Source organism: Esox lucius, chromosome 9 (genome assembly GCF_011004845.1).
Source record: "Esox lucius isolate fEsoLuc1 chromosome 9, fEsoLuc1.pri, whole genome shotgun sequence".
Lineage (NCBI taxonomy): Eukaryota > Metazoa > Chordata > Actinopteri > Esociformes > Esocidae > Esox > Esox lucius.
Window position 1 is genome coordinate 18749092 of NC_047577.1, and position 19704 is coordinate 18768795.

The 19704-nt window shown below is 44.6% G+C and overlaps 2 protein-coding genes across 3 annotated transcripts; both read left to right on the top strand.

Annotated features, from left to right (window-relative positions):
• Positions 1-1548: 1548 nt before the first annotated feature.
• On the top strand, positions 1549-3651 carry LOC105021598 (ras-related protein ORAB-1). Of its 2 annotated transcripts, none has more exons than XM_010889371.5 (6): positions 1549-1716; positions 2475-2547; positions 2678-2773; positions 2882-2977; positions 3139-3270; positions 3421-3651. In XM_010889371.5, the coding sequence occupies exons 1-6, from the start codon at positions 1703-1705 to the stop codon at positions 3616-3618; spliced, it is 609 nt and encodes a 202-aa protein (XP_010887673.2). In that variant the 5' UTR covers positions 1549-1702; the 3' UTR covers positions 3619-3651. The 2 variants fall into 2 exon arrangements, with proteins under 2 accessions (XP_010887673.2, XP_028977737.1); XM_029121904.2 differs by lacking the exon at positions 1549-1716 and adding an exon at positions 2211-2319.
• Positions 3652-10946: 7295 nt separating this feature from the next.
• On the top strand, positions 10947-18952 carry LOC105021520 (SERTA domain-containing protein 2). The gene is made up of 2 exons (XM_010889263.4): positions 10947-11286; positions 16512-18952. Exon 2 carries the CDS (start codon positions 16516-16518, stop codon positions 17560-17562), a length of 1047 nt encoding a protein of 348 aa, XP_010887565.1. The 5' UTR covers positions 10947-11286; positions 16512-16515; the 3' UTR covers positions 17563-18952.
• Positions 18953-19704: the final 752 nt, after the last annotated feature.

The following is a 19704-nucleotide window of genomic DNA, read 5'->3' on the forward strand; positions in this document are numbered from 1 at the left end:
TCACATCTACTCCTATATTTTGTGGGTCAATGCTATAACAGATAAGAAAATAAATGTTCCTGTCATAGCGAAATGGCCACAAGAATGATATTGAGAATTGTGTCAATATTATATATGGCCTCATTGTAATCACTTACCATGAAAACATCACTTTATATGTTATTATGTTTGGTTTTGTGGATATTGCTGTGATGGCCACTAGGAGGCATTCTGCAATAGTTGCCTTTGAAAATGTTCAGGTCCTCAAACTCTGCAGCTGTACCAAGTTTCATGCTTTTATGAAATGTTGACGTGACTTGTCATGGACTAATAGGCTGTACTATACTTGGCATTCATTCAGACTGATGCTGTACTACAAGTGCATTGTATTGACTACTTCCTGTTTTTGCAAAGATTGCAGAAAAACATTGATACACGCCATGTTGGTGACAGAACGTCAGGGAGACATACTTGTGTACATAAAAATGTGTGCGTTTAAGATATAGTGCAAGTAAAAGCCAATTGGAGGCCCCTAAATAGTGCAGCAATAACTGTGTCAATGGAAGTGGGCCTGGTTACAAGATAGCATTCTATCTCATCAGCAATTTGAATTGACCTGTACTTAAAATTTACCTTTTGATAATATTGACACGTGTCGCTTTAGGCAGGTATTTACCTCTTAGAGTAATTATGTTTATGATAATTAAATGTTTTTGTGGAATGGGGGAAATTGCCTGCATATACATGCTGCTTATTTAATTTAATTTCACTGTTTTTAAATTGTAATTAGACTTTAAGACACTTATGACATTTCCTCATTAAAATGCCTTTTTATCATAAAAATTTATTTTGGTGGGTTCATAACCTAAACTTGCTATTTCAACAGCTTTTTAAATTTCCTAATAAATGTTAATAACTGTTGTCATTTGACCTAATTACCGCTTCATCAGAAATAAGTATTTTTCAAGCACTAAACATAATCTCAGTGACTGTTCATGCTATGATCAAAACAACACTGTGACCATATAAGAACCATAAAACATTGTTTATAAGTATTAAAGGGAGGGAGATGGGATGGCTGGTCTTCTGTTTCCTTCAAATTGTATATCACTACTATGATTTATGCATGAACTTTCAGGCTGGGAAAATATAAAAGCACGTAGAAGCACTTTGTTACATGTAAAAGCACTTTGTGACAACTGCTGAAGTAAAAAGGGTTTTATACAATAAACTTGATTGATTAATATTGCCAGACATTTTGTGTTTTAGGTTTCCTAAATTATAGAAATCTTTTATGAAATGAACAACGTCACTGGACAGCACACTTTGTTTTTGGGGTATATAGATACTTTTCTTTTCTATTCACTGTCAGTATGTTGACTTACTGTACTGTAAGGCTTCTTCCTTGAACAAAATATTTTCTTAGCTCTCAGAACAACAGATCACAGAATCACTCAACTGTCCTGTGTTATGGAGTGAAAATGATGGATGTTGGATAATGTAGGCTTCTTACGATTGAACTACAACTTCCATGAGTTCCATAGGCTTCGTTGGCATTTCCTTGTCAGGAAGGCAGACATATTTGATTTGATTACCTCGGTAGTTAGCTTGCTAGCCAGTTGTTCAGAAAAAATATTGTTACTGGATTGTATTAGTTACATTCTCCACGACAAATATAACTATATTTTAAAGAAGCTATTAACGTTACTGTGTTTAGTCAACGATGAATCCCGAATAGTAAGTATGAAGTTGTAAAAATAATGACAGGCCGTTTTTTTTTATAAATACAGGCTAACGTTGCCTAGCAGGTCAGATTCAGTAGCTACTGGACTCTAGGCTAGCTAGGTGTTACCTATCTGGTTTACCTACGTCAAAATCATCTAACTAGGTAGATATCAGCTGTTTTCATCTGCCATACCAGTAGGGTATTAAAGACTTAAGATAGGTAATTAATCAAATTCGTATTTGCAAAACATTTGTTTACTGTTAGGGTGAGAGACAGTTTTTGTTCTCTTCATACGTTAAAACGGCAGCTGGTTAGCACGAATGCTATCGAGCTACCATACATAACTAATGGTAACGTTAGCTTCTACAGTAGCTAGTCTCAAGAGATGGTGAATCAGCTGGTACGGTGACTACCGGCGTTAGCTAGCTAAAGGCTTTGTTGACGTTTTTCAAATATTAAAATGTCAAGTCAGCTGCTTAGTAGCTAAATACACTCAAATCGTTCTTGTTTGGATGAGTAGTTGTAACACCTCAGCCTAAACTTTAGTTAGTTTAAATGTTTTATCAGTATTATGCGATCAAATCGTTCAAAGCTAATTTGCTGCTGTCCTTAAGGTAACGTTACACTTGTATTTTTCGTTATTTTAGACAGAAATAAGCTAACATTTGATATCGGTCCCGTGTTGTCTTGTTGGTTTTACATTCAACATATCGATGACGGTGGAATTTACATTTGTATAACCTATGAAATGTCTCTACTTTTCTTTCAGTGACTATTTATTCAAGCTGCTTCTGATTGGCGACTCAGGCGTTGGAAAGTCTTGTCTTCTCCTACGATTTGCAGTATGTACATTTCATTTGTTTGAGTGAATTTTTGCAATGTTGACTTTCTGAGAGATAGTTTGACATCCCAGGAACTTAACTACATGGGACACCCAATGGAATTGACTGGTGTTTTTTTATTTCTTTCCAGGACGACACATACACAGAGAGCTATATTAGCACTATTGGAGTTGACTTCAAAATACGGACCATAGAACTGGACGGAAAGACCATCAAACTTCAGATTGTAAGTGCCTGTGGCTGACAGGAATTTATTCACAATAATTCTAGAGGTGAAATGACATGGCGATTGGATATTACTTTGACTCTGATTATGCTCTTCTTGGCCCCTTAGTGGGACACAGCTGGCCAGGAACGGTTCCGCACAATTACGTCCAGTTACTACAGAGGAGCGCATGGCATTATCGTAGTGTACGATGTCACGGACCAGGTCAGTCCACTTCTTTCCCTGTCCCTCTTTAGGATGGGTTCAAACACAAACCGACAACTGTTTTCGAACACGCAAAGAACACCTCAGCCCGTCTGGTGACGCCGGCTGATGCGTTTCGGTTGCATAGTTACAAGTCCTATCCATACCTATCCAACCTCCAGGAATCCTTCAACAACGTGAAACAGTGGCTGCAGGAGATCGACCGCTACGCCAGCGAAAACGTGAACAAGCTGTTAGTAGGCAACAAATGTGACCTGACTACGAAGAAGGTGGTGGACTACACAACGGCCAAGGTAACCTTCCACCTGGTTCCAGAATTGAAAACGATCTGTCCGCCTTTTAAAACCATTTTCCATTTTAAATCTTCATGTTTTTTTTTTTGTTCTTTCTGCGCGTGTCCCTTCCTACTGTTGTACTCCTCCCTCCTCCTCCTCCCCGCTTAGGAATTTGCCGACAACTTGGGTATCCCCTTCTTGGAAGCCAGTGCCAAGAGTGCCACCAACGTGGAGCAGGCCTTCATGACCATGGCGGCCGAAATCAAGAAGCGGATGGGCCCCGGGGCCACGGCCGGAGGCTCCGAGAAGTCCAATGTGAAGATCCAGAGCACGCCGGTCAAGACCTCCTCTGGAGGCTGCTGTTGAGGCCCCCCCGCCCCCGCTCGGCCCCACTAAACCCCCCCCCCCCCCCCCCCCGGCCCACCCAGAACCCCTACCTACCAATCTCAAATGTTATCGTGCTCTACAGGGATAGAGACAGAGAAAAGAAGGAAGAAAGAAAGAGAGCGAGTGAAAGACAGAGAGGGCAGACATTGAGTGGCCTGGATTGTGTGGGCAGCTGCAATACCAGAAAAAAATGTCCCCCCCCCCCCCAACAAGGTCAGCCATAGGACGGTAAGCCCATACACACCCACAACCCACGTGGGGATTTTTTACTTACTATTCAAAGCTATATCTACCCCAAATAACGTGTGGCAAACTTATCCAGACATTTTAAACAAGGCGAGGCAAGGTCATTGTGAATGAGAAAACATAAATAAACTTTGCCCGACTACTTCAGATTTGGTAGTTTAACAATACATTTTTTTTTTCTCCTCAAGGTAGTTGTCTTTTTTTGTGATATCAGTCAGCATGATCCGGCCCCAATCACCTCAGAAAATTAGGTAGGAAGCATTCCCCCGTGAAACACGTTTTAAAGGGCGTTATACGTGTCGGCAGAACTGATTATTCAAAACGCATCTGGAATGCAGTCGTCCTGACCCACGCGCATCAGCTCGCGGTTATGGACCAGAACGTTCTGAGGACATGCCATTAAATTCCTCACGTTCCCGACTTCACGTTAATGTGCCAGTGCCTTTACGGCGGGATGTAGGGACGATATGCCTTGGGCGCAACGTGCAGATGGCATGTTCTTCCAGCCCTAGAGAACTTTTATATGCTCGTAGTGGTTATATGCTGAGCGCTTTGGTGGGTTAAGTTAGATGAATTTCGTATGATATTGCCATTAGGCAGAATTCCTGTACGAGTAACTGTTCTACCGACACTCACAACGCTGCCTAGACGAGCTGTATTGTCTGTTAAGATGATTTTCTTTGACCACGCATCTGTCAACCGAGTTTCACCAAAACAATGAAACAATCCCATCAACTGTATATATTTATACATATGTAGGAACTGGTTTGCTGAACCTGTAGAGAATCAAGTGACATGAGTGACATCACAAAAAAGGAGCTGAAACCCCTAATCCCGGCACGTGCTCTGTGGCTGCGGACTTGACATTTTTTTGTGGCGCACTGTCTACTATTAAACAATGAAGGAGTTCTTTAATAAACCCTTGTCTTATTGGAATTATTTCCAGTTAGTTATACCCACTCTGCATGCACACTTCTCATTGAAAAAAAAAAAAAGGCCTTGTTACTTAAATGTGACCTGACTGTGTTCCTGTTGATGAAATATAATTGGATGATCTTTATGACAGATTCCATTGTCTCCAGTACAGGGTGCTTTTTTTCCTGGGTTTTCTCAGCCTGGCCACCATTTTGTACTACCGGGAGCGAAACTCACAAACCCTGAACATTGAGTCTGTCATGAAACAACTGTACATTACAGTTAAGCTAACGTTATGTAAGACAAAGACTGAGCACAAAAAAAAAAAAAAAATGCACCACTGAATCTGTTACACGTCTGTGCCAGGGGAGGGCAGCGTTAGGTGGCCTGGTTCAAGCCCGCGGTTGTTCCATCTGGGCTCCCAGCAGTCGGAGCTGCTTGAAATCCAGTTTAAAGGGAATCTCAAATCAGTCCTTTTTCAATTGTTATTGGATCACACGTCCCCAACATCTGTGGTGAATTATGCAGGCTTCTTCCACGGCGTCCTGTTTGAATGCCAATTAGAGTTGACGTGACGTCCGTGACCGTGGCAAAGGCATTGTGTCTCGCTCGGGACTCGTCGTCCGCTGTCGTCCGGCTACCGCGTCGTGAGGGGTGCTTAGTCCACCTAGCACAGAGCGCCCCGGCGGATCGTTGGGGGGCTTATTGCACGGCCGCTTGATTAACATCTGGCCCCTTCATCAGCGCTCGGGCTGGCACGGTGCCCCCCCCAACGTTGAGCGTTCCCGCTGGCCTGGCGCTGCCACGGAGCCTCCCTCACACTGAGCCCAGTCTCAACGGCTGGCCGTGCCCCTCCCTCCCCTCTCCTGCCTGCAGAGCCCTGTAATTATGTCAGCGGAGGACAGTCAATGGCGGCGCGGAGCCGGGGCCTCTTGTTTCGATGCCGGACCGGAGTCTTCGCCCTCTCCTTTTTCTTCCTAGGCACAACCCCAAATTGTTTTTCTAAGTGAAGAACAAAACATGCAGTCAGCACTGGAGGAAGGTCTAGATGTTTGGCTGTGAGGTTCAGAGGGAGTGGGAGCTGGAAAGGGGGGGGGGGGTGGCAGAGGTGGGGGTGGGTTGGGGTCGATGGTGCGCGGGGGGGGGGCCTGTTTGCGGGGTTTATTTGTTCTTGGTTGCCGGGGCGATGGCGGGGCGGGGGAGCATCTGTGACAGCTGTAGAGGGGGCTGCTGCCTTTCACCCGATCTACCGAAGAAGCCCTGAAGGTAAAAAAAAAAAACAAGGAGGGGGTGGTAAGAGAGGGAGCTAGTTAGCCCAAGTGTGAAGTTCACTTAGACCCATTGTGCCAAAAAGGAACTGGAGCTGCATTTGTCTAGGATAGAAAAATCAGGCCTCTATTACACCAGCCCTGTTTCTGTCAGTCATGCCCAGATGGCAGTTGTGCGTCAGGCCTCACAATTTGTTGCTCTTGCAATATTGACATTGGCAATATCCGTATACCCAGAGATCAATGTTGCATGCAATATTTTGAAGCCCACCAACGGCTTTTGTTGAGAGCTTTACTCTTCTTGCTGACCACCCTAATGTGGCTGGTTCACCCCCACCAAGCCCCCTGTCACAGAAGCAGGGCAGTTCCTCATCGCTGTTGGGCCCTGTAGTTAGTAAAGAACATTTTTAATCAAAAATAAAATCAAAAATACGCTGTTCCGGACAAGAATAATGCCGCTTTCCCCGAAATCTATTTCATATTTAGATAGTTTTTTTAAAATGGCAATACATTTGACCATAATGACCACAAATAGCAATACATTTGACCATAATGACCACAAATAGCAATACATTTGACCATAATGAGAATCCCTAGTTGTGCGCTTACAACCGTTCCTGACCCCACTTCTGTTGTGTAGCATCTTGGAAGGAGAGGCGTTGGGGGCTCTGAGTCGGCCAGCCAGTTAGCACCGAGAAAGGAGAGCCTACCGGCCAGACTGGTCCCATTTGTATGCCTGACGCCTTCCTGAACAGTTGCCAAGTTTGTGGCGGGTCACAGAGTTGATTCTCTCTGGATGAGTCAGTATTAGCGACAGCCTACTGAATGCAGCAGACTGAAACTACCAGTGTTTAATTCAAAACTGGGGGAATTGGAAGACCGATAGTGACTACTTCTGCCTGTTTGACCTAGTAACTGAGGAAGGGGTTTTGCGTGTGCGGTCAACTTCTGGCCTTTACTGAGTGAAATGTACGTCCACTTAGCGATCAACATTCATGGTTTTGCCAACAAGCCGCCTTGTTGCATTTACTGTTTGTGTTCAGGCTACTCAATGCAAGTGGGGCCTGTTTGTTTTAAGCAGACTATTCTTAACTTCACTGGCACTTTTTTTTTTTGAGCGGTGGGGGGTGGGGTGGCAGGCAATGTAGGGCAAGACAAGCAAATAGAAGGAGTCTGGTTTGTTGTCGCTGACTACAAGAGGAAGTGTTCAAATACTTAAAAAAAGTACTCTTTTTTTTCAGGTGTTTGCATAGCCTTTCATGTGTAAACGTTTGCCTCAGAAATGTACGCGGCCTATAAACGATAACTCCCACTATCTTCCTAAGCCACACTTTTACCTTTTGATGCAGTTTGAAGCTGCTTTGGTCAGGAGCATAGCTGCTGCCAGTGAGCTGCCACATTGGTATGTCTGTACCCGGCTGTCCTGTTCGTGCATGCATGTACAGTGTTTGATTGAAAGCATCAAGGGTGTGATTAATCAAATGTGTACAGTAGCTATCTCACCATTTTGTTCACCTTTCTGTGACTACAAAATAGAAAAATCGACTACTTTGTTCATTTTTAACCTTAGCATGACCTTCACGCTCATTCCAGCCGGAACCACTTCAAATTGAGTGGGCCTCCTTCCCTTTTGATTCCTTGAGACATTACACAAGTTTAACGTTGTCTTTTGCCAGACATTCTTTGGCTTTGAATCCTTTCATGCGAGGGTTAACCCCTCCTCCTTTTTCAGCTACTCTCAATGAAGCCAATGGAGATACTGTATCATTCTGAAGTAGCTCCTAGTAGCTCCCCGCCAGGCGAGACAAAAAGGAGAAAGAAAAACACACTGATGGATGGACACCCGCGGCGGAGGAGCCAGCCTTAGAAAAAAAAAATCTGCAGCCCTTCATTTCCCTTTTCCCGGCCTGATGTTTTTTCTCAGAGCAAAACTAGGAAGAGAGAGTTGAATTTGGGTCCCTGGAGCAAATTGGCAACTGTGGCAGCCCATTATTGAGGGGGATTGTTTTATTTAGACATCTGTTGCAACAGGGTAAACTCAAATAATACCTGTGTGCCGGTCAGACGCTCCTCTTTGTCGGTATTGGCTTTTATAACTAAAAGGCTGCAAAAAACTCACCCGGGATCTGCTAAAAACAAAACTGACACCAAACCAATCTTGAAACGTCGGATTCATGTATGCCTTGCATTTTTGTCTTGCATTTACCCGATTGCATTTTCAGATTATATAGTTATCTGCTAAGTATTCTGAGTGTCAAAACTCTTATATTGGTGTCTTGTATGCAAGAGACCTCTCCTTCACCCGCTCCTCTTAGTGCCTTCTCTTGTCACCCTCTTCCAATCTCTAACCTGTCCTAAAATGATTTCCAGTTGCTTGGATGAAAGATCATCCTTAGAACAGAGGTCTTTCTCTCCGTGAGTCTCCGTTTTGCTTCAGTGCCGCCACGTTTGTCGTAACTTTACTGGCCTGACAAGAGGTAGGTATCCCAGAGGGGCGGCTTTCCCTCGGCTTAATTCCATTTCCACATGCAATTAAGAGTCATGTGGAACGAGATGTTTATTTCCTGCAGGGGCTCTGACTGGGGCTGCAGTTCGGAGGCGAATCTCTGTACAGTCTCAGGTCAGTTTGTGTGTGAGTGGACGGACGGACGGGTGAAACGTGAGATCTGAGAGAGACCACGACCACAGTAGCCCTGCAGCCAAGTCTCTCTGAACCGGTGCCAGGCCCAAAATAGGGAAGCGATGCTCGTTCTGCTCACAACCCAAAGCCAGTTGGATGGGCGGCAGTACCCCCAGCCTGGACCACTCCTGTCCTTTTGACACAGTTGTTTACCATTCAACTACCATTCATTTTGCAGCACAATCCATTCTTGTTGTGAAACATTTTGTCAGCATAACCGAACTGAATTATATATTTACCATGTAAATTGTGTCCAGTTGGAGGTCTGTTGGACGAAAGGTTGACTCCCTGTTTTTGTTACATTTGTTTATGTTGACCAAATGTTGCGCAACTGAAGCATTTTAAGTATTCTTCAGGTCATTGAAATACAAATGACTCCAAAGTATTTTTAACATGCATTTCAAATACATGTTAAAGAAATACCTGGTATTTTCAGCATGTTCAGGTGGAATGTACCTTTTGGACCACATGATGAGGTCATGATGACACATTGTGATCTCATTATAGTAGAACAATGCCCGTCCATCTGGATTAAGAGGATGGGCTCTAGATTATTGTATCAGTTCTGTGTATGTAAATATATGCACGTGTTTTCTATTGCCCACATGATCAGACCGAGTATTTTGTTGACAAAAGAAAGCTCAGGCAAATAAATGATTACCAATATATTTAGATTTTATTTACTTACATAAACACTGTTATTTATTTGACTTAAGGATGATATGCTATATTTATTTACATATTTATTAAGACTGCATGAGGACTGTTAACCTTTAACCCTTTGTTCATTCTGATGTGTGCTGAGGGTTTCGACTTAACTTTGAACCAGTCTAAAACCTCAGAACTGGTCACAGATGAGAATGCCATATCTTCAACTTCTGCATTAATTTGAAGGGAATCAGCTGCTTGTGTTGGAGTGTCCTCCGCGTTTTATTCTCGCCATCTGGTTGCAATTATGTCATGCACGGCCTAACTTGGGGATAACCACCACATTATAGAACAGATGCCGGAGAATGGAGGAGCATGGAGCTCACATAATTCTTTCCAAAATGAGTGTCTAAACATGCGTGCTCACACTAACACAGATACACAGGTGTCCCCTAGTCCAATCACAATGCAATGCCATGTTGGGCATATTAAAGTTATAGAAATTCTATAGATTAAGAAGAATTGTTTCCTGCTATTTGCTTAATCCCTATTACCTGACTAGGCACTTGCTTTAAAGGTCCCAGGTATTTTGGGCTTGTAGCCATGTCGTGTTTCCTTAGAAGGTCCCTTCTTCAGCATAATTCTAACCTGTTTAACCAGTTGCCAGTGGAGATGTTGTTGCCAGAGCGAAATATGGCAACTGGTTGAAACTATTGTGAGATTCATTTTTCCGGTTTTATATTTAAGCATACTTACGGCACAAATAATCGTATTGGGAAACCAATACAGTTAATAGTTAATCTAAACACGTAATTTCCCCAGCTAACAAAGACAAATGCATTACAATATATTGAGCTGACTAATACCTAGATGTCTCATGTTGAATAGTTTGGATGCTTTACATAGATTGTGGTTGCTCACTCAGAGCTAGATTAGTTGATGCGAGAATGCTCCCACGATATGACTACTCAGTTACATGTTTGTTATCCCTATTCTTACTGAACACTGCCCTTCACACACAATGGGTATTGAATTACCTGTCATTTAGGCCAGAGCTGTAGTGCAACAAATCCCAGCAATATAGAAAATATAGTATTTTGTTTCTGAACTGGTGTTAACGCAACGTATTCCAGCCTAAAGTTAAAGTAATACCAGGTTGAACATGTGTAAAAGTAAGGAATAAACACAAAGTTCTGTTAATACCTAGAATAATTTCATATGTATTGTGTAATAAACACTTATTTACATTAAGAGGAAATATAAACCTAAATGTATTTAGGAGATTTTGTGTCCTGAATTTAGTGAGATTGCTAAAGTTTTTGATTAAAAATATCAATCTATCAGGAATATAAATAAAACAATAATTACTATTTTGGGATTGTTCCCAAGTCTACTATAAAAATTGATGAATTTACCTCGATATTACATAAAACAATTGTTCTCCAGATTTATCCCCCCAAAAATAATAACAATTGCGATGTGAATATTGAGACAATCTGACTATTTCAGATACACTGTTAGCATATTCGTGTCTGGTCTGTGCAAACCGAGAGGCGGGCCAGCACAGCACTGTCCGTTCTGAACGTAACTTCACTTTACGTCATTCCTAGCCACAGTGTACTCCGTCTATCTGCAGAAAAATAGCCTCAGTGGCAGTGCCTGCTGTTCGGTGAACAGCCGTTCTCTGTGACTATACTCGTCGGTGTCTTCATCAGCTCGCCATTGTGTAGTGCTCCTCGGCTATTTTGGATAACCACAGCGGGGATAATGAAAGTATAGACGGCGACGGTGAAGAGTTCGATGTCCCTCTTTTCTCGTTGTAGATCCGCTGTTCTTGGCATCATATTGACCCCAATGCAGGATTTGAAACCTTTGCTGGAACTACATGTGGTAAGTTTATGGCGCTTTTGCCACTTAATAGCATTTAAACATGCTTCGGGATTAGGGAGAATTACTCGTTAATGTAGCCTACTTATAAATGACTTGTTGGCTATCGTTTACCTGTTTGACATTCTACGTTTAAAGAAAGGAAAAGCCTTTTGTCGCATTTTATTTTTTGACTGGTGTCTTGAAGTGAAGCGTTCATGGGAAATACAAGCGAAAGCGCTGCCATCCAATTTTTTTTTTGTTTTAATTTTGCCACTGCCCTGTTACAATGTTTCAACTTTACATTTTCGCACGTTCGAACGTGTTCGAACCTTGGTGTGCTGTTTTAAAACCGAAAACGTATTATTGCTCACTGTCTCCCGTTCTCAGTCAAGAGCCGAGTGAGTACTTTGCGGCAGGTGGCGGTGACTAGGCCTATAGGCTATGGCGCCCCCATCACAGCCATAGGGCTATCTGTGGCGTTTGCCTTTGGAGGTCGAGGGCAGCTGTTGTGACAACTATAGCAATAGTCCATGTCATTGACAGTTTATTAATGTAATTAGGCGACCTTGTGTTTTGACATTTTATAGATTGAATTGATCGAACTTGCGTTATAGCTTCGCCTAAAACTCAAAGCCTTAATATATTTATTTCATAGGATTAATCAGTAGTCATCAGTGTAATCTCGAGCTGGAAATTTAGTACAGTAGCCGTAATGTCCATGTCTTTTATTCGTGTTTGTAGTCGGCCTGTTAAGAAAAATAAGACAAGTAACTGTTACACCCACGCTTGACTTAGTTTCGTTTCAAATGCTAGAGCCATGTCATACCAGTAATGAGGACACAAAACAACTTTTGGTGCCTTTTTAAAATCGTTGTGGGAGGCGGAGTTTCACACCAACACAACTTCGCTCGCTGAAACGTTGCTGTTCACGTGGGTCCCAGCACATCAGCTACTTTGTGAGTAGAGTAGAATTATGCAATCGTGCATATTTTAAACATTTTGCGACTCACCTGATATTGTAAATCACGTGAGTGGTTGTCTCGAGTGATTCATTGTCACCTTTTAGGATAAATAAGCATATTTTCCTTCAAACTGAAGGATCGAATCATTTCTAAAATTGAAGACTACGTGCCTTTTCAAACGGTTTAGGCTAAAGGTTAATGACCCTAGACTTGACAGGAATAACAAGGCATTTGACTTCACTTGATACAGCCTTCTGGTTGCGTTTTATTGGTTTTTACCTGCTGTTCAGATTTCCAAATAGTTATGCACTGGTTCAGAGATGTGGATGCCAAAAAAGGCTAGTTCTTGTGGATGCAGCCTCATAGGATCCTAACAGTACAAAGTTTTATTTGCATTTCAACGCTGGGCTGAGTGACATTTATATTTGCACAGGGAGATATGGATTTTTCTTTCTCTTTCTTAAGTTGCATGGAGTGGAAATGATTGTGCAAAAGGTAATTTGCTTCAATTGGGGTTTTTACAGGAATTACGTATCAGAGTAATTGATATGGTGTGAAGCACTAGTAAAGTATGATAAAGTAAGGGCCACAAACACAAATCAGCCTCAAGGAATCTGTAACAGTTAGTAGTATGCACACAGTCCACCCTCCGACCAGACAGCATTCCATCCCCATGACTAAAGTCCACCTTTGCTTTCCCCGACTCTCCGCCTGCTCCGGTTTCCAGAAAACACAACAATTTGTTCTATTTTTCCTTCTACTGTCCAAGCAGGAGCGGGTAAGCGCACCAGAATGTTTCAGCAAATTGGCTCCAAAATGCCCCTCTCACTCTCTCTACCCAAAATAACTCTAACTCGGTTTCTCCTCCATCCCATGTCTGTCCAAAATGGCACCCTGTTTTTTTTTTATATATAGTGACCTGCTTTTTCCCAAAGCACTGGTCAAAAATAGTGCACTATATAGTGTGCAGGGGGCATTTCAGATGCACCAATAGTCTTTTTCCAAACAAGCCCAGTAAATCAGTGCTTACAAGCACCCACTGCCTGCTGGAGAGACCTGGGCAAACAAACCAATGCCAGGCCGGCCCAGCTTCGCAGTGTGGTTTCTCGCATGACCAAAGCCCAACAGTGAACCTCCTCTCTCAACCTGGCACGCGATTATTCTCTTCCAGGAACCTCTCGGGCAAAATGTTGAGGCCGAAAAGAAATTCTTCAATCCCGATTATGGATGTAACTTTCTTTTTTTTTTTTCTCACTGCAGTCTTGAAGAACTTAGAAATCTGGCAGAACTTAAAAGAAACAGTGTGGAAAACGGAACGATTAAGCTTGTTGATGAATGAAGGTTGAAATCTTGTGAACAGGGCCTTTAAAAGAAAAAGAAAAAAGATCATGGTCTGGAATTGCTCTTGTAGTCTGAGACATGAATGTATAATTGAGACAGTCCTAAGGTTGAAAGTTCCTGCTGAGACTGAGGCATGCAGCTGTCTGCTAACTCCCTTTCAAATTTTTTTTAAAACCAAATAATCCAGTGACATTTTTTACCTCATCAAAAATGGTTGTTCACGAATCCCTGGCATTTCATGCAAGCACACTAACATGAAATCCTTACAGAACAGTTAATAACATGAATACAGATTCAAGGTCATACGTAGTGGAAACAAAGCAGACTACCTGAGCTTGTCAAGAGGAAGCTGTTTTTGAGAGACAAAAAAAACACTCAGTTGTAATTGTTTTACTGTGGTGTACACTAATGCAGTCCTTCCCCTCTCCAGTCCTCGAATGATTAGTTCAAGTTGAATTACGCATGCTTGTCCATGGCTACTATTTACAATGTGTACCACTGAGCATTTGAGGACTGGATTTGGGGAAACACTGCACTAATGAAACACTGCACCACTGAATACGACCCTACTGAATCAGTACACAGCTCCCCTTGAACCGGGAAGTTGGTGTCGGGGCGTGGGGTTTAAAGTGTCGTGTGCTCGAGGGCCGGCCGATTGGACACGGCTTTCCAGGCTGTAGTTGCCAGTACTGAGAACCAGCTGGGTATGCTGCCGCTCTGTTAGCTTCCGCATTCGATGTGTGGCAGCCTGGGGAGCTGTTGTAATCGGACACTCGTGTGTGTGGTTTTAACCAAGGAAGGTGTGTGCAGCAGCCCCCCCCCCCCCCCCCCCCCAATACATCTTTCAATACACTACATCTTTCTCCAATCCTCATGTTCAACCCTGGTGGCCCAGTCCGATCTCTCGCTCTTCCTGTCTGTCTCTCTCATCGGGCAGATGGCAGCCTCGAAAGGCCCCACATGTGTGAAAAGAATAAGAGAACGGAGGAGTGGTGGAACGGGTGGGGGTGGGGGGGGGGGTCGATGAATAATTTCACCCAGTGAGTAGAAGGTATGCGGAGGATATGGCCCCATCGGCCCAGCATTAGCAGTGACTTGTACAAAATGTAGCCTGCCTACATAAGTGTGCCTGAGATCACTGTGCCATTTTGGCTGCACCTCTCGCTCATGCATACACAACTCCCTCTCACCACCTCCTCCAGCTTCAAACAGTGGCACCAGCTGCAAACGTGGTGGCAGCCTGAGGTGGAGGAAGAATGGGTTCTTTCTCTTCCACCCTCACTTGTCCCTCCTCCCACCCGTGTCTGTCCTCCTCTCCCTGAATGCCCAGCGGATTGTGTTCGTCATGGTAACCGGCGGGCGTGGAGCTAGCTCGCCCCTAGCTGCGAGCACTTCCTCGGAGCGCGTGGGCCCCTTTGGGGTTTCGGAGTGCTCACAGAAGTCCAAGTCGGCTTGCGCGCCTATGAACAAGGCGCGCGCCCCCGCGCGGCATCCTCGCCGAGAACACGGTTTGGAAACGCGATAGCGGATCTCTCCCGCTCTGTTTTCCATTATGGTAGCACGTTGCATGTTTTTGCAGCGAGTCACTAGGGCAGTTTGTCCAACGAGGAGGACACGATTTGAAAAGGCAGCGTGGAGTCCGTCTTTTGTGGCGGTGGCACACATTGTTACTCCGATTAGCCATGTTGCAACGTGCTTCCCGGGAACACTGTTGAGAAATCTGTCTCTGCTCGGTTTTCTCTTCTGGTGGGAATACACATTGCACGACACAGCAGAACACGCTGTAGTTTGTCTCGAAGGGTAGAGTTACACCTGCCAGCGAGACAACAGCTTGAAGGAGCGGCGTGCCCTTTGATCAGTCTTAGGTGACAGTTTGGAAGGCGTTGCCGGTGCCTAGCTTGTACCATCCCGTATCTTTCTCCCTCGCAGGTCTCTGATCCTCCTCGCTCCTGATCTGTGCTCTTCTCAAAGGCAGGCCGACAAAAGAGGGGGAGCGGAGCGGATGAGTCGGGGGGGGGGGGGGGCTGGCCCAATGATGACACTTCTGAGTGTACATTTTAAATCACTGCTCCATTTCTGCATGTTTTCCTGCTTGGTGTCTGGGTCAGGATGGCCAACGTTTCCCGTCCTAACTTGTTCAATTGGTGCTTGGCCTCATGCCACACAACACCCACTTCCCTATCTTTGTGCATTGTTTATTTAAATGTTTTTACTCTCACCAAGGCCCATAAACCTCTGGTCCAAAGTAGTGTACTATATAAGTTTTGGGTGATGCGGCCACATCGTGAGAGCTCGCTGCCACCCACCTAGTCAGCTGGCTCCATCTTACATGGGAGCTGGTCAGAACCCCCCTGGCATCCCCTCTCTTAACTCCTGTATGCTGTGTGTTTGTGCGCTTTAGCGGCTTGCTCGTCTCATTTCTTGTCAGCGAGTGGGTGAGGAAGCCCCCAGATTTCCAGGAACTGGTATTGTTGTCGTTCTTTGAGCAAGTAGGGAAGTTATTTCCCTCGCAGTATCGCTGACAGCGAGCGAGGGCGGGGGGGGGGGGGGGGGGGGGTTTCCTCACACAGATAATTTGTGTCAAACCCTTCAGTCTCCTAGTGCAGCACTGACAACCACCTGGCTCCGTTTGGTTTGACGTGGGCTGTCCCCAGCAGTCATTCTGTCACGTAGCTCCGCGGCCGCCTTACTCACCCTGCAACGGGAATTAAAGGCACGAGGTCAAATAAACAGTGACGCAGGAACAACAAGCAACATTTTTAATTTGACATTCATTGACATATCTAGAAGGTCGTTCAGCCAGGGAGCATGTACATTTTCATACTTTTTCTTTGACCGCTGCTTGGGTTTTTTTTTTTTCTTTCTTTCTTCCTGAAACTAGTCATTATCTTGGTTGGTTTTGCTCTGGACTCACTGACGCCTGGTCTCTGTTCTCTCCGGCAGATACATGTTGGGTAAAGGGGTGAAGCGCAAACTGGATCAGGATGAGGACAGCCTGGAGGAGGGCAGGCTGCTCCTCGCGGCGGCCGGAGCCCCGGGCAGCCACGCCAGGATCAACTACACTCTGCAGCGCCAGACGGTGCTCAACATCTCCCTCATGAAGCTGTACGGGCCGCCGCAGTCGCCCTCCGCTGAACCGGCCCTGCAGCGCCGCGTGCTCATCAACAACGTCATCCGCCGAATCCATCACGAATTCAAGGAGGAAGGCGGCGCGGGGCTGCGCGGACTCTTCTTCGCTGTCCCGTCGCCGGCGGCGTCCAGTGTCACGGAGGAGGACGAGGGCTACCGCGAAGCGCCGTCTTTCAGTGGGGCCCCCTCGCCGCCGGATTCTGGTCTGACCCCGGCCTCGCTACTGGAGGATGATCCCCCTCTTTTCTTCGCCCTGCCGCCACCCTCACCCCACCCCCTTGGCTACTCCCCTAGACCGCCTGCACCTCCTGCCCCGCCACCCGCCAAGGATAGCTTCTCCTCAGCCTTGGAGGAGATCGAGGAGCTTTGCCCCATCACGGCGGCGACCTCTACGGGCGCCCCCGCGCCTCTGTCTCCCCCGCCGTCACTCGAGGACCTGTCCTCTGGGATGGACGCGAAAGAGGAAGGGAGGCGGAGCAGCTCGAACGACAAGGACTCGCTCTCGCAGGACGGAGGCCAGGCAGCGAAACCCTCCGCTGCAGAGCTGCTCCGCCCACCCTGCTCTCCCACAGACATGTCGCCCTCTTCTGGGGGCTTCCTCACAGACTTCGCTCTGGACGACATTTTGTTCACAGACATCGACACATCCATGTACGACTTCAACCCCCCCTGCGGCGCCTCTTTGTTACCCCCGAATTCGGGTTCGTCAAAAACCACCCCCGTGGTCACTGCGGATGACCTGGTCAAGACCCTGTCCAGCTACAGTGGGGGAGGGGCGGGCTCTCACTTCCTGGCACAAAGCCAGCCTTTCAAAATGGACCTGGCTGAGCTGGACCACATCATGGAGGTCCTGGTTGGGTCTTGACTGACACCGTAAGTTGTGTTCGTTACGGCACGTAGTTCAAGAAAACTGAGGGGAACCAGAATGGTGCTCATCCAATTGGACAAACGCTAATCTGCGTCTTCGGACGCAATGTACTGTGCAACAAAAAAAAACCTACAGAAGGAAAAAAAGGCACACGCTGCCTGGTTATCGGAAAGAGTTTTCCAAGGGATTTGTGGTAACGTTTTTACACCTCTGTCCGTAAATTGTACGAAAAATTCTGAAACTTCACCAGAGACGTTTTGACTACACTGTGCATGCATTGTGCTCGCCTTTCCAAAAGGGAAAATGAAATGTTGAATAGACTGTATGGAATGCATTTGTTTGATGGCCATTTGTATGAAAAACTACCACTCCTCTCTGATTTCTCTAGCTTTTATTTGTATTTTTTAATCACAGCCATATACGTCCCCTCTTTTCCAATGGGAAACCGGTATGTTGTACAGGCCTACTGCTTTTGAAATACAGCACTGCGAGGGGGGGGACACTCAAGCGTCCAAATTGAGGGTACTTTGTCCATATTTCATTAACCGGTCAATTTATCAGTCTTAATGAGTTTTCCAAAGGCCTCATCAACTTTTTTTTTTTCTTTTTCTTTCTAAATACGTGTTTTTATTAATGTATTCTTGTTGTTTTAATTATTTATCAAGCTGCTGTATGCAGTATATCAGCTTTCAAAGGTCTAATTTCTGGAAGACGGTCGTACGTCTCCTTCACCGTGAATTACATATTTCAGTCGTCTCTTCTGACTCAATAGGAAATGACGCCAAATACAAGGGAGACCTTCCCAGTTCACACCGTTGCAGACATCAGGAAAGGTTGAATAATTTATAGTGATTTTGGAGTTATTTATTATTCATTTCTGGTGTACATATATTTATTCTAACATGACACTAAAATGTTTGCTTGTACAGAATATGCAGTGAAATTCTGCTGGGGAATGTGTGAGATTTGTGTAATATATTTTATCCGCATTTTATTTTTCAGGGAATCGAATGCCATAAGTCAAGGTGCGTGCGCGTGTGCGCGTGTGTGTGTGTGCGTTACGCTACGTCTCCTTAGCTGTTTGCAGCAGTTGGTCAGTCAGGGAATGGTTAGCCAACATCTTTATCTGTCAGTGATGACTTAAGTAATCCAAAGCCTTTGAAACAAAGCATTTCTATTCTCTGCCCGTGGCAAAAAGCAATTTCTGCTGCTTACCTCTTCTTTTCTTTGCATTTTTTGTTATACAACAGTCACCCAAATTGATTGAAAAAAAATGTCCTTTCATCTCGTCAATTTCGACCTTGAATCTGTGCCTTTTTCTATGCAATATGTATTCATTTGTCGGAAATATCTGAATTTGTATGTATAAATGTGCATACGACTTTAATGCAGTTATACTTTTTGTAGATTTATTTTATACAATAAATTGAAAACAATTGTCAACAGTTTAGCCTGATCATTAATAAGTCATAAAATGTCTAATGACAGGGGACCACCATGTCAGGTTACTCTCCACAGGTTGCCATGGATGTTTGTGTAAGTTAGTTTCCTTTCCATGTTGATGAAACGAAGGCCTTGGCTAGTCTGCTGCACGGTACTGCTTCAGGATTGCCGATACCATGTGGTGAGAAACTGTTAATAGAAAATGTAGGGAACAGATCCCCTAAGATGGACCTTTTTTATGTAGTTTGATATACTTGCTTTATACTTGAACTAAAAGGCGGGGAAAGCATTTGTTACAGAGCAGGAACTGGCCCAGAGGGCCATATTTGGTGATAAGAAGCATCTATGCAAGGAGGCGTAGTTGGATGTTACATTAGCTATACACATAATTTGTAAATAGCTTTGTCACTGCCATCTAGTGGCTACCTATGAAAATGGGCAAACATTCCAGTTCGGCATAGCAAAAAAAGTGAGAAGCCCCAGACTGCAGTTTGGGGGCTGGGCTCAATGTGCGCAGAGTCAAATGTTTGACTCAGCCCACATTTGACCCTGCCGATTGTTTTTTTGTTTTTTTTAATCTGTGGTTTGACAGTTACACACAGAATACAAACACACACATTGAATATGAACATATTTCATTTTTTAAGATCGTAAGAAATATTAGTGGTGTCACTATTTGGTGTAACCCTTTGCTTC

Coding starts and splice junctions, on each gene's coding strand:
- LOC105021598 (XM_029121904.2), top strand. CDS start 2,261: ATGTTTTATCAGTATTATGCGATCAAATCGTTCAAAGCTAATTTGCTG. Junction 2,978..3,138: donor TGTACGATGTCACGGACCAG/GTCAGTCCACTT, acceptor TCCAACCTCCAG/GAATCCTTCAACAACGTGAA. Junction 3,271..3,420: donor TGGACTACACAACGGCCAAG/GTAACCTTCCAC, acceptor CTCCCCGCTTAG/GAATTTGCCGACAACTTGGG.
- LOC105021520 (XM_010889263.4), top strand. CDS start 16,516: ATGTTGGGTAAAGGGGTGAAGCGCAAACTGGATCAGGATGAGGACAGC.